This window comes from Balearica regulorum, chromosome 5 (genome assembly GCF_011004875.1).
Source record: "Balearica regulorum gibbericeps isolate bBalReg1 chromosome 5, bBalReg1.pri, whole genome shotgun sequence".
In the NCBI taxonomy this organism is placed as follows: Eukaryota; Metazoa; Chordata; class Aves; order Gruiformes; family Gruidae; genus Balearica; species Balearica regulorum.
Window position 1 is genome coordinate 1,323,915 of NC_046188.1, and position 13,461 is coordinate 1,337,375.

General features: G+C 41.3%; 1 protein-coding gene across 1 annotated transcript in view; it reads left to right on the forward strand.

Annotated features, from left to right (window-relative positions):
- The window catches only part of TOGARAM1 (TOG array regulator of axonemal microtubules 1), a 47,467-nt gene that overhangs the window by 23,289 nt on the left and 10,717 nt on the right, over nucleotides 1–13,461 (forward strand). Inside the window, exons 8-15 of the mRNA XM_075753120.1 lie at nucleotides 4,136–4,297; nucleotides 6,813–6,911; nucleotides 7,352–7,521; nucleotides 9,611–9,779; nucleotides 10,114–10,251; nucleotides 10,972–11,125; nucleotides 11,740–11,845; nucleotides 12,227–12,462. Of these exons, the coding sequence (XP_075609235.1) occupies nucleotides 4,136–4,297; nucleotides 6,813–6,911; nucleotides 7,352–7,521; nucleotides 9,611–9,779; nucleotides 10,114–10,251; nucleotides 10,972–11,125; nucleotides 11,740–11,845; nucleotides 12,227–12,462 (1,234 nt within the window). The remainder of the gene's footprint in view (nucleotides 1–4,135; nucleotides 4,298–6,812; nucleotides 6,912–7,351; nucleotides 7,522–9,610; nucleotides 9,780–10,113; nucleotides 10,252–10,971; nucleotides 11,126–11,739; nucleotides 11,846–12,226; nucleotides 12,463–13,461) is intronic.

Here is a 13,461-nt window from a genome sequence, read left to right on the forward strand (position 1 = left end):
TCAATGCAGTGTTGTGAGCAAATTCACTGGACACCAGCTGGATAAGAGTAGGAAGGGTCAAAATGTTGCAAGCAGTTAATTTCCTGGTAGGAAATGGAAGGTAAGTGACGGTGTTCTATTTTACGATTACAGTGAACTACAGGTAACTGCAGATTTGTGTAATGGGCAGAAACTGATGGTTTATGGTCAGTCCGCAGTTGGACTTGATGATCTTAAAGGTCTTTTCCAACCAAAATGATTCTATGCTTTATGTTTAATCTATTTTGATTCAGCTGGGTGGACAGCATAGAATCCCGGACTGGTTTGGGTGGGAAGGGACCTCAAAGCCCATCTGGTTCCAAGCCCCTGCCATGGGCAGGGACACCCTCCACTAGCCCAGGTTGCCCAAAGCCCCATCCAACCTGGCCTTGAACACTGCCAGGGAGCCAGGGGCAGCCACAGCTTCTCTGGGCACCCTGTGCCAGGGCCTCAGCACCCTCACAGGGAAGGATTTCTGCCTCGTGTCTATGTCTCCGACAAAGATGTTAAACAGCCCTGTTCTCAGTACCCACCCCCGAGGAACGCCACTCGTCTCTGATCTCCGCTGGGACATCAAGCCGTTGACCACAACTCTTTTAGTGCAACCATCCAGCCAATTCCTTATGCAGCGAGTGGTCCATCCATCAAATCCATGTCTCTCCAATTTAGAGACAAGGATGTCGTGTGGGACAGTGTCGAAAGCAAAGTTTCCTTAGAGAAAAGACACCGAGGGAGCTGTGTCCACAGAGTTCTTTGCTGACCTCTCTTCCCAATGATTGCTCCATTGTACCCTATGGCAGCCTCAGCAGCTATGTATTTTTTCCAAAAAGTTTACAAAACTTAGTTCAGATAAGATTAGAGGCATCTTACAAGCCTGAGTTTGCAGAAACATGCCATTCAAAAACCAGTATTGTCTACTGAGACTCATGGTCTTTTTTCAGAAATTGAAGGTATTGCTCTTCATTTCAGCTAAGGCCACTTTTCTCAAGATAAATTACCAAATAGATTTATCAAGTGACAGCTAAAGCCAGAAAGCAAATCCTGCACTTACACAGTAATACATGGTGTGGTTAATGATTTTGCATTCATTATATGAAAAGACCTTTTGTGAGAAGTTGACCTTCAGTATCAAATAGTGAGCAGCACATTTATTTTGCTTGCTGAGCCAGTTAACCCACCAGAATGCACAGCGCTGGACCTGCGGTGAAGGGCTGACAGTGTCCTGTTGATAAGGTCAATGTCATACATGTGCAGCTCACTGGTAAAGTCCTTTGCTCCCAGTACTGACTGGGCTTGGCCCATCACACAAGTCAAATCCCAAAAAGCTCTGAATTTTTACGCTGGCACTTGGAGAACTTGTAAGAGTCAGTTTGGTTTTTAACTGTCTCATCAGATGAAAGGTTTTTTTCTAACACTGAACGTAAATCCCCCTTGCTGTCACTTATCTCATTAATTTTTATTTTATATCAAAAGATGGAATATTGTCTTCTTCCAAGCAGCTGCCTTTTTTATATTTTTTCTCTCCCTCTTTCATTTTCTGTCCCGTAGACTAACTCCCATGTTTTCTAGCTTTCCTTCATAGGTCAAACTTCATGGACTTTTTAACTGCTGCCATCTAGGCTGTTTTCAACAGATCTACCTCTTCCTTGAAATGCAGTACCTGGTGTGCACGTAGAGCTGAAGGAGTAGAAGGATTGCTCTGTGTACCTATGCAGCAGTTTACACGTCCCTGTGTGTTTGCCTTTTTGCTGCTTGTTTCTCACCTTGTCTTTATATGACGGGTTATTAGTGCCTATAGCTGGGATTCACCTTGGCAAACCGTCGTGGTCTGAAGCGTAGACATCTGTTACAGCTGTGAGCCTAAATCTCCTTGGTCATCAGAGGGGAGCGAGGTTTCTGCAGAGGGGGCTTTGTCTGACCCACGGAAGACATCTGTTTTAATACATGAAGAGCTGCTCCCTGGAAATGTCTCTGATTGCAGGGAAAATAGAAAGCTTAGAGTGGATACTTATGGCTGCATTGTTGTAAAATGTGCAAAATCAGTCCTGTCCTACCTGTACAGTCTTGTACTTCTCCTTTTGTATTGCAAACTGGTTCTTCTTGGATCATTCTTCTACTTTATCATGAGTTCCTTGAATTCAGATCCTGTCCTCAAGCATGCGTGTATGCTTCCTGTTTGCTCCCCTTCATTTGAATTCTGCATACTCCCTCATCATCCAGCTCTTTGGGCGGAATATTGGGTAGTCCTGGGTCCAGAACAGACTGCAGTAGAACCCCGCTTGATACATCCCTCCATTTGGAGATCGAAGCTTTTGGTAACTACTCAGTGTACGTATACATGACGTGTGGCATTTCTCACTTCTTTCCTGCTCACAAGGTCTGTCGCTGTGTCACGGAAGGAGACCAGATATCTGTGATCATTCTCTTTTCTGGTGGATGCTTCCAAATACATTATTTGCCCTGATACGGTCCCGGGAACTGAATTGCCCAGCGTATTGCCAGGGTCTGTTGTTCTCTGGCTCCTCCTTCAGCTTTTTTCTGTTTTTTAAGAGTTTAATGCTTGTGCTCTTTTTTGTTCAGGAAACTTATTTGTCCCTTACCTGTCAATAACTTGCTCATTGAGCTCAGATTGCTTCAGCTGTTTCTCTAAGATGAATTTTATCAGCTTCACATAGCTTTGTTATAATAGAATGGCAGCTCTCAGACATTTCTTACTTCCCAAATTATTTTTGTAATTTTTTGTGCAGCTTTTAATAGTTGACACCTTGAAAACCTGTCTGCCTGCTGTCAGGCCTGTAGCTCATCTTTCCCCGGGGTCCTGACAGTGTCAGAGGCCAGAGGGTGCTGTCATGCCAAACCCAGTAATTAACGGAGCAGTCCTGACGTGTCAGGTCTTAATGTTGGTATGTGAAACACTATAACAACTGGAATTCACTGGGACAGCGCAGAAATTCATGCTTAAGGAGTTCTTGGACCTTAGTGGATCTGGCCGTACGGTAATTTTCCAGAGCAGCTCACGTCACCCCAGATCTTTGGGCACCGTCCCATAGCGTTCCTTGCTGGAAGAGCCTCACCGTCTCAAGAATCCCACAGCAAAACGCTCCCGTTGGTTTCCATCCCCCAGCAGAACAAAAGAGCCTGCTCTGATCCGAGTTCTCCGCTGAAGAAGAGAACACAGGAACCTTTTTAAGGATTTCGGTACGGCTCTTGATCTCTCGGGGACATGGTTGGGTTGACAGTGACGGCCACCGGTGCAGAACTTCAAGACAGATGGGCACAAGCGGGTGGCAGGAGACGCGCCAGCACCGTCGCCGCGGCCGTGGGACGCAGAGCCGCTGGCTGGTGCCTCGCAGCACGCTGAGGAGGTCGCCTGGGTCCCGCTGCTTGCTGGGAGCACCAGTTACGTGCACCAGTCACCTTGGTCGTGCCCAGCAATGCGTCAGTTAAATGCGAGCTCAGTTCTGTGGAGTTTGTGGAACGTGTGGTGACAGTACGTATATGAAAATACTTCTGTGTTTATAGGTATTTTAGGGATTTTTGGAAAAAAGGAAATGATGCTCTAAAGGATTCCTGAAGTAATTATTGTTGTGGGTTTTTGGTTTTTTGGGGTTTTTTTTAGTCAAAACTAGAATGTATTGAGAACATTTTGCAGGCATAAAAATGCTCAGTTTCTATTGTCTGTAATTGTAACGTGAAAATGTGTTTTATGACTTCTAGGATACGTAAATTGAAAGATTTCTTGTGTTTTAACTCATTTTACTATTTTCACTTAGGTAAATTATGACTTAATTTGGCTTTTAATGCTGAATGGCTTAGTATTCAGTTGTTCTTATTTGGAAGACTTTAAACTAAAAAATGATTTTGAAAGCTTGCAGTTAGATTTTTCAGCCTGGGTTTATCTGTAGATGAAAGACTTTGCATGTGAAAAATGAATAGAGCTTGGGCATCTCTGTTCACATGCCGAGATTTCTGTAGGCAAAAATGCTCATGCTGTATGCATAAAACCGGTCTGAGGGCCTCTGAAAATGTAACTATTTGAGAATCCTGTAGGACATAGGAAAAACTATTTCTGTTTTTTTTTTTTTAATATTTGATTTTTTCCTTTTTGCATGACTAGCATTTGACGATCAGGGGACTTCTAACGTTAGCATAGTCGGCCAGCGTTTGAACTGTGGTAACGGGTGTGGAGATTATGAGGACAAGAAGCAAGGAGAAGTGTCACGTACTCTTTTGAAAAGTCAAAGCACGGAACACCAAAGAAATTTTAAACATTCAAAAGGTTTGTGAGTTTGCTACATTGCTGTTCGTCTGAGCTCTCGTTTATGGCAAAACCTGAGGCTATGTATAGCCTTTTGTAAAACAGGTTTTATAGAAAATACATTTCAAGGTGTTTAGCATGGTTTCCTCTTTTCTAGTCTTTATACTTGCACTAACAAGTTGGGTTTTCTTCCTCACGTTAACTGAAATTAGACTGCCAATTAAATTAAAATTAAAAGTCAAGCGATAGTACCTGGCATGAATAAAGGACAAAATTGTTATATATCTCAGTCTGAATAAGTGAACAGCTTTAAAAGTTTGGTTTTAAAGTACTCTGTTGTTCATTGGTAAAATTAAGAACTTAAACCATTGTATTTTACATTTCAATTTTAACTGTATCATTTTAATGCATCCTAGAAGCTACTGCTCCCTCCATCAGAACTGTTCTGTGTACGACACAGATGTATTTTCCAACTCTAAGTTTGTTAGAATAGAGCAGAAGCTTTTTTTTTTTTTCCTTTTTCCCCAAACATCAAAAATAAAATGTGGAAGTCAGTTTAAGGAACATATGGGTTTGCTGTCTCTTGTTCAGATCTCCTTCAGAGTGGCTAATGTAGACAGCAAGTAATCAAGTTTTAGTACAAATAGAAAATTAAATAAACAATGAATAATGGAGATCTTGGTCCCAGTAAGATTTTTGTTTTCTCTGTCTCTTGTTTCAGTATTAAACATGGACAGTTTTGTTTTTTCTCAAGGTTTTATAGAAATGGTAGAGTGCTATTTTATGTGAAACATTTAAAGCTGAGCAATGGAAGAAAAATTTATATCAGATTTGTAAAATCCTTTTTTTTTTTTTTTCATTCACACCTGCTTATCTTGTGATGTCTGTGAAATCGAAGTTGGTAAATTTTTCAGGCTGGAAGCTGAGGTTAGGACAGAAGGTCCTGATCTGAGGTTGGTTCCAAAGAGGATCCAGTTTTTGATGCCTATTCAGTTACGGTCTAAGAGAGAATAGCTCATGAAGCCTCAAAAGTATGTTTAAAAAAAACCCAAAAGACCAGTTTTGACAGTTCTTGAAAGTTAAAACTTGGAACATTCCGAAGCCAATGATTGGGTCTGTGGACAAAGTAACACTTTCAAGAGAAATCTTTTCACTTCATTGTTTTTCTCATAAAGCATAAAAAGGAGAGCTCCAGAACTAAAACTGTGTAATAGGGTAATTTGTAAATTAAAGGGCGTCGGGCATACTCTTGCCTGTAGTTCTTTTTGGCAAACTAAAGATTGAGGTGAAGAAAGAAAGTGTAACAGAGCTGTCAAGAATCACAGAATCCCAGGCTGGTTTGGGTTGGAAGGGACCTCCCAGCCCATCCAGTGCCACCCCTGCCATGGGCAGGGACACCCTCCACTAGCCCAGGTTGCCCAAAGCCCCATCCAACCTGGCCTTGAACACTGCCAGGGAGCCAGGGGCAGCCACAGCTTCTCTGGGCAACCTCTGCCAGGGCCTCGTAGCAGAGGTGCTCCAGCCCTCGCAGCATCTCCGTGGCCTCCTCTGGACTCTCTCCAACAGCTCCATGTCCTCCTTGTCCTGGGGACCCCCGAGCTGGATGCAGCACTGCAGGGGGGTCTCCCCAGAGTGGAGCAGAGGGGCAGAATCCCCTCCCTCGACCTGCTGGTCACACTGCTGGACACGCAGCCCAGGACACGGTTGGCTTTCTGGGCTGCCAGCGCACATTGCTGGGTCGTGTTGAGCTTCTCGTCCCCCAACACCCCAAGAGTCCCAAGTTGTTGAGATGCTGCAGCTTGCCTGGTTCTGGGTCCCTGGTCCTTCTTACAAATGTAAGAGTTTGTCGAGCAGCTGTAGATGTAAATGTAGGGTTGTGAGTTACCAGAGTGTTTCTCAGCTGAGATGGTTGAGCAGTTCGCTGCCTGCGGTTATGAGCTGCCTAGTAGGTAATCAGGCTTTCCCAAATCATCTTTTTTCTTTAGAAATTTCAGATTATTCAGGTGAAATAGCAAAAGCAAAGGGTGTTCTTCATTGGTCACAAACTTATCATTTTTTTTGCAACTGTTGTAGTCAATATAGAAATACAAAAAATGTGTCATCCACTTTGGGGAATAATTTGAGGGACTGCTAATTTATATGGGAAATAACATTAAGTGCGGCTTGGGGAAAAAAAATATTTTAGCAAATTCTGTTTTGATTCAATTGTGCTGAACGCCGTAAGAAACAGTGCTTTCCTTCCACTGAGTGAGTTAGAAATTTCTGTTTTTTTCAGTGGAATCAATTGATATTAAAAATCCACTTACAAACATTGGTTTTCTTTACAACCTTTTGGCAGAAATTTGATTTGCTATATGCTTTCCATGATTTTGAGGATATCGATACTTAGTAAATCCTGTTAACTTCAGTAACTTGAAAATACACTGATTCATAAAAGTGATAAAGTCAGCTGTCAGTGTATGATGACGTTTTAGAACAATAAAACATGTACCAAAGGGTAATGATTTACATTGGGGTTTGTTTTCTTTTTTTTAAGGTCTTGCAGAGTCAACATCTAGTTTTCCAGAGATGAACAATCTAGATTTCATTTCACCAAGTGTCCTGTCTGAAGATGCAGTTGTAATTGTTGGTAAAGGTATTACAAACCCAGAATTATCTCCTTTATCTTATGAAGTTTCTAAAATGAGGGAAAATGTACTTTTATAGAGCGGGAAAAGGAGAAGTAGATTCCTTACAACATTTTAGATTGTGAACAGTCTCCAGTTCAAATGGGAATAAAAAGAATTATGCTTGGAAGTTTTGCAGTTACTGGATATGCTGTTCCATTCCAACAGCTTAGAATGGCAGCAAATGATGAAGGTTGGGTCTTGGTTCTGGCCCAGCATGCACACGTGTGCGGGCATCCATCCTGCTCGGTAGAATGAGGTAAGAGTACCTTTGGGTGGGAACGGCACTCCTAGGATAATAGCCACGGTTTTACCTTCTTGAATTACTTTTGGTTTTCTTTAGCGTTTGCTAAGTTCTGCTGGATAACGTGGTTATTTTGGTGAGGGCGCAACGTGATTTGCTTTTCAGGTGTTTTTGGAGGCCCTCCTTCTGCACGGACATACAGCCGGTCCCTGAGCTGTGTAGCGAACGGAGAAGACCAGGATGCCCAGGAGGAGACGGAACCATCAGCAGGGACCTGTGGGAGAGGCATCCAGCAGAACAGGGCTGCTCATCTCCGCCTTGACAGGGAGAGAGAGGCAAGAATTTCAGAACGGTTTCGTTGTCTCGCTTCCCGGTTGTACATGTATGAACACAGCTGGATACGGTTTTGCAGACTCTGGGTTATGGTAAACAGGAGTTTGATTAAAATGCATTAATTGGTAGCTGAGGTGACTTGCAGCTGTATACAAGTCCTTTTGTTTATGTTAGTCATTGAGTCCCATTATGAGGTGAAGACTAAAGCTGGGTTAATGATGAGAACTCATTTGTCAGCATGCAAATTTTTGTTCTGGCTACTTATTTAACCGTTTTGCAAACAGCAATGAGAACACAGCTGCTCTCTTCTAGTGTTTGCAGAATGTTATATTAACCCTAAACCAGAAGTTTCTTGTAATTCAGCATTATTTTTCTAACAAGTGTTCAATAAAAAATGGGTTACATTTTCTCAGTAAGGTGACTTACTGCGGGTTGTTCCTGCAGTTTAAATAAGACAAGACTGTGGTGTCATTTGTTGATTGGTAACAACATAGGAAATAAATGTGATCTTCTTGGCATAGTCCATAGGGAACTTGTGTTCACATCTCCATCTACAAATAGCACCGATTAGCCATGCTGTTGATATGAAATTAAGTGGACTGCATAAAGGGCTTTTTTTGGTCCTGTGATATTTTAGATTAAAAAAAAAAAGTGGTATGAGGGACTCTTTAAACACCGTACAGCTCCACCAGTATTTGCCAGTAAGTCAGTACTTGATCCTGAGCCCTGTTTTCACTGTGATGCTGGAATCAGAGAAGGGCACAGAACCATATTTTTGCTATCCTGGATGAATGATTAACAATTAGACCTTAAAATCTCTTTTTTGTCTCTGCTGTGGAAGCTTTTCTTCTTTGTGTAAGCAACCGAACATTTACTGGGGATGCAACGAGTGCAAGAAAGTCATTTCCTGCCTAACTCAGTGGTTAATGGTCTGAGCTAAATCCATTTCAGCGTGCAACGTGAAGCACCGAGGCTCAGGCTCCTGCTCACGTCAGCGTGTAACTCCGTACGAGGAAGAACAGCTTCAGCGAGAACAGTCGGGAAAGACCGATCTCCCACCACGGTGCTTCTCCCGGCTTTTCTTTTGGCTCCACACGCATATTTTATGATAACGAATTGCTGCGTCAGAAGCTTCCCACCTAAGGGAAGTCCCTGGGAGAAGGGCTGCAGGAGGGAGCGGAGCTGGAACAGCACGGAGCAGTGTGGAAGGAGGAGCTGGCTGGGCTCCAGCATGGCTTGTTTCCTGGATGGACGTAGCAATCCAGCTCTGCTCATAAGTTTTTCAAGAAACACTCTCTGGGTATCTGTCCCATAATACGGTTTCACGAGGAGTGGCGCTGCTTTGTTAAATACTATTTACATCTGTTATGTCATGGAGCAAGATTTGTCTGACTGAAGTAGTGATACAAATTTTTAAAAAATTGAAATGAAAATCAAGTCTTTCTAAAAGCATTTAAAATAACATTTTAAGATGACTAAAACATTACGTTCATGATAAACAATGTCTAAGTTTTCTGATTTCCACTGAAGATATGAGCACTTGGAGGGATTAAATTCAAAGGAGTAAATGGAGGAAGGTATAAAATGTTACAAAGTTTTCACGAGGAACTGTAAGTGTCTTAAGCATCGGAGAGTAGTGTCAGACCTCACAGTTAAAGACCCCTGTTTAAAAAAAAAACAACCACAAATGTGTGCTTAAATGTGAGTGAGTTAGCCCAGACTGTTAGTTAAAATTCTAGGAAACTACACGACGCTGCCAAGGAATAGACGACCTTTTCTTGTAGACCTTAGTTCTCTTACTGTTCAGGTATTTTAGAGTAAGTGATTATTTCCCTTAAATGTTTAAACCTGGAATGTTGCTCCTCTTTGCCAACAGGACTACTTGTCGTGCGGAAAGCACACATTCAGCTCTTTTCAGGATTGAATTTTATAGTTACGTGAATAATTTCCTTTTGCTCTGTAGAATAATGGTGAAAATAGTAATTTTCCGTGCTTACTTTGGACGATATCAAGAACTGGGTAACAAGTTAATGGGTAATTTCTGCATTATATGATACTGCATGTCATAATGGGTGCATTAATTTTTTGCAGATAAAAGTTGCCATGTCAAAATCTGCCCAAGATAAGATGAGACGGAAGAAGAAAGAAGAGAAAGAACAGAGTCATAAAGAACATCAGGAAGACAAAGACCCCGAGGAAAAGGAAGGAAACCCTTGGGAAAGGCTTAAACTGAATGAACCAGAGAAAATGACAACAGAAAGTGAGGATTAGTGTTTGTCATAAGTGAATAATGGACTATGGAATGCTGCTGAAATGGAAATTAAAATTCTCTGATAATTACCAAAAAGTCATGACTGTTTAGTGTGACGTAAGGTATTACTAGAATTAATTTTACACTGCAGTTCACTCTTCAGTCATTTGTTGTTGGTCTTATAATGCAAATGGTGGAGAATAACGCGCTTATGGGAAATATTTGAAAAACTGTAGTTAAGAAAATTTCCAAAAGACAAACTAGAACTGAAAAAACTAGTTTTTCCCTTTTTTCTGATTTCGTTGTTCTTGTTGTAGTTCAGACATTTTCTTCTATTTTCTAGAGTTAAATCTCTCTGGGGATATATTAACATCGTCAAGAAATCTATCTTTGTCATTAGAAAACGTGGCCTTGAATCCTTCTTCCTTAAAAAGAACATCCAGTTTGAAGAAGACAAAATGTTCAGCCCTGCTTGATTCTGGTAAGCTGTTACAGTAAACTAAAGACTGCTAAAATATTTGGGTATGTGGGTGGGACAGTTCCAAACTGCAGTCGGGTTTAATATGATTTATTTGTACAACAGACAGTCCTGAGGTGCTCTGGCAGGTTAGTACTCTGGGGGCGAAGGGGATTTGAATTCATTGTTGCTCCCTTGAAACATTTTCCAGCTATAATTTGTCGGGAAGATGTTTGAAACATGAGAGGGTTTTTTATTTGCTCAGCAACTTAAATGATGTAATATATTAATGGCAAATTGTCTCCTGTCTCCAAGCAAAACATTTCTGGGTACATTTTGTCGCTGAGATGCCTTTAAAATATGCAGTAGAAATCTTTTCAGAACAGAAGCTCATACCAATGATGGTGAAAGGTCTTCAGAATTTCTCAGGTGGCTCTTTAAGTTTTACTATAGCGTGTCTTACCACGCTGTGCTTTAGCACATTGTGCCTCTGGTTTTACATTAAATGACCCACTGCATTTGTGTTTGTGACTTTTCAAAGTGATGGTTGTTCGCAAAAATATTCATTCACATGATGAAATGCTGAATGATCGAGGGTGTAACTGGGAACGCCGTCGTTTTGAAAACCTGGGCCCGTGGTAGCAGCAGTCTGTATATGCCTCTGACATTTTATGTTTCCTTCCTTTGAATGAATTAGTTTCTTCAGATTATGCTAATTATTTCTTACTCTTCACGACCTCGCAGATGACGTTTCTCTTGGGGCACAAGGCCGCTATAAAGACCGGACCCCGTCAGTCACTCACAGCCCAGAAATAATGGACCCGTCAGAGCTGCAGCCCTTCTCAAAACCCGAAGTGGCGCTGACGGAAGCCCTGACCTTTTTAGCTGATGAGGACTGGTAGGTGCAAACATCTGTCTACTACCTGAATCTAATGTAGAAGGCATTCATTTTGATAACTTACTTTAAAAAAAAAAAAAAAGCAGAATGGACATGACATTAAAAATAGTGAGAAGGATTGCAAGTGATACATGAGAGAAAAGGAAAAAACCAACAAAACCTTTTTGCAGCCCAAATCTAGATTAAACTGAGCGAGCTGTAAATGGTGGCCTGAGAGTGAAGCTTTCAGGGGCTGGTAGAGGCATCTGGGATTAAGGTCTGTCCAGAGAAGGCCCCCACCAACACCTTCTTGTCACCGTCTGTGGAACGCGTGTGGGTGAAACGGGGTTACGGCGCCGCTGCCTTTTCCACCCGGGGAGGGAAGGCAAGCCTTCACTCGCCACTCGTGCAAGCTGTGGGCAGAACTGCAGGAAGGAGTTGAGAGACCGGTATGCTAAACCGGTCCTACTACCGCATTGAAAGAAAGACTCGCTTGGAAAAAATTTCCTACGTTACGTGTCATTGCTTTATTTTACAATTGAATTTGTTTGCTCTTTGGTTTCTTAGAATTTTATGTTTTAATATTTTTATGAAAATTTGCAAATGTTTTAATATTTTATATTTTTTTTGTACAGGGAGAAGAAAATCGAAGGTCTGAACTTTGTTAGATGCTTGTCTGCCTACCATGCGACTATTCTGACTGCAAAGCTACACGAAACAAGTTTGGCTGTGGCTCAAGAGGTTAAATTTTACTATCAGAGTATTCCCTGACTGTGTGCATATGTATTTTATAGCTCTCAGGCACGCTGAAGTGAAATGGTACGTTCAGTGGGGTTAATTTTCCTCTGCTGGACAGTCTCAAAGTTTGTGGTTCAGCAAAGCAGCTCACACTTCAGGTACCAACACTTGATCTGATTTACTAAGAGCCTGGAAAAAATGAGATTGTAACTTTATAACATTTTTTCATGTGTTTGTATTTTAATTCTCATGAGTTAGAAATGTATTTCTCAGTTGCTTTGAATGTTACTTAAAAATTACAAAGGGAAACATTAAGCTTTACTTATGTTAAAGTGTATTTTATAAACATTATTCATTGTTTGTTTGGGTTTTTCCTGTGTGCAGGTCAAGAATTTACGCTCAGGTGTTTCCCGAGCTGCTGTGGTCTGTTTAGGGGATTTGTTCACCTACCTGAAAAAGAGCATGGATCAAGAAGTAGATAATACAGTAAAAGTCCTTTTGCACAAAGCTGGTGAATCCAACACATTTATAAGGGAAGAGGTAGACAAAGCACTGAAGGCTATGGTTAATAATGTGACTCCAGCACGTGCACTTTGTTCTCTTATAAATGGAGGGCAAAGGTAATTCTCATAAAGACTTTATAAAGAAATAACTTGTGAATAGATTAAATTTATCAAATAGAGTCTTTTTTTTAAAAAAAAAAAAATCGCACTACAGTAGGCAGAAATTTGAAAATGTAGTAAGTCAGCTCTGCAAAACTTCTGCCCAGGGCAACGTTTGTTGGCATAAAAGTAAAATGTAGCCTCCCTGTTTCTTTCTGTGCAAAGTTGGCTGTGGATTTTGGAGCTTGGTATATTTTCTGGTTGTTTTGCAAGACTTCAGTAATTTTATTGGCTGTTAGTACAGTATTCTTAGGAAGGTGCTGTTTTGCTTTGCCTAGTAAAGCTCACCCAGCGCTCTCATTGTTCGCTTGCTCTGCGCTCCCATGCCTGCCTGTGTCAGTTTTCAGCACTGCTTTTTTATTTTGAAAGATGATTTCTAACTCTGAATTCTCTCGCTGCAGCTATCTTGGTTGATTTCATGTTCTTCTCCAGACTTAGCTGGTTAATAGTCTTTTTTGTCTGCATTTTAATTTCCGTTGCAGTGGTGGTGGCCTTTATTTTCTTGAGTACCTCAAACGTGACAAGCTTCCGTTTCTGGTTGCACGGTTTGATTCTGACCTCGGGCTCACTGCAGTCTGTAGTGGAAGTTACATTCCTTTCTTTCACTTTCTCTGCTAAGTATGTTGTTCTTTTTCTTGTACATCCTCATTCACTGTAACAGCAAGACTTAAGCCATTAGGCATTCCAGTATGTGAGATATTTACCTACTTGGACTTAATTTCTCATCTCCCTGTCATCACTTAGGTGATGTTTAGTAAGCTACATTTATCGTAGCTCGTCCCTTCCATTAAATATTTCAGATACTACACTATAAATCAGTCCTTAAACTTTCTGCACAGCTACAAATTGTAAGAGTTAGTCTTGATTCAAAACGTTTTGTGTTTCCTGGGACGCTGGTTGTTGTGGAATATCTTGATTCTGTCTCCTGAAAGCCGATGAGAACCATACTGCGATTAC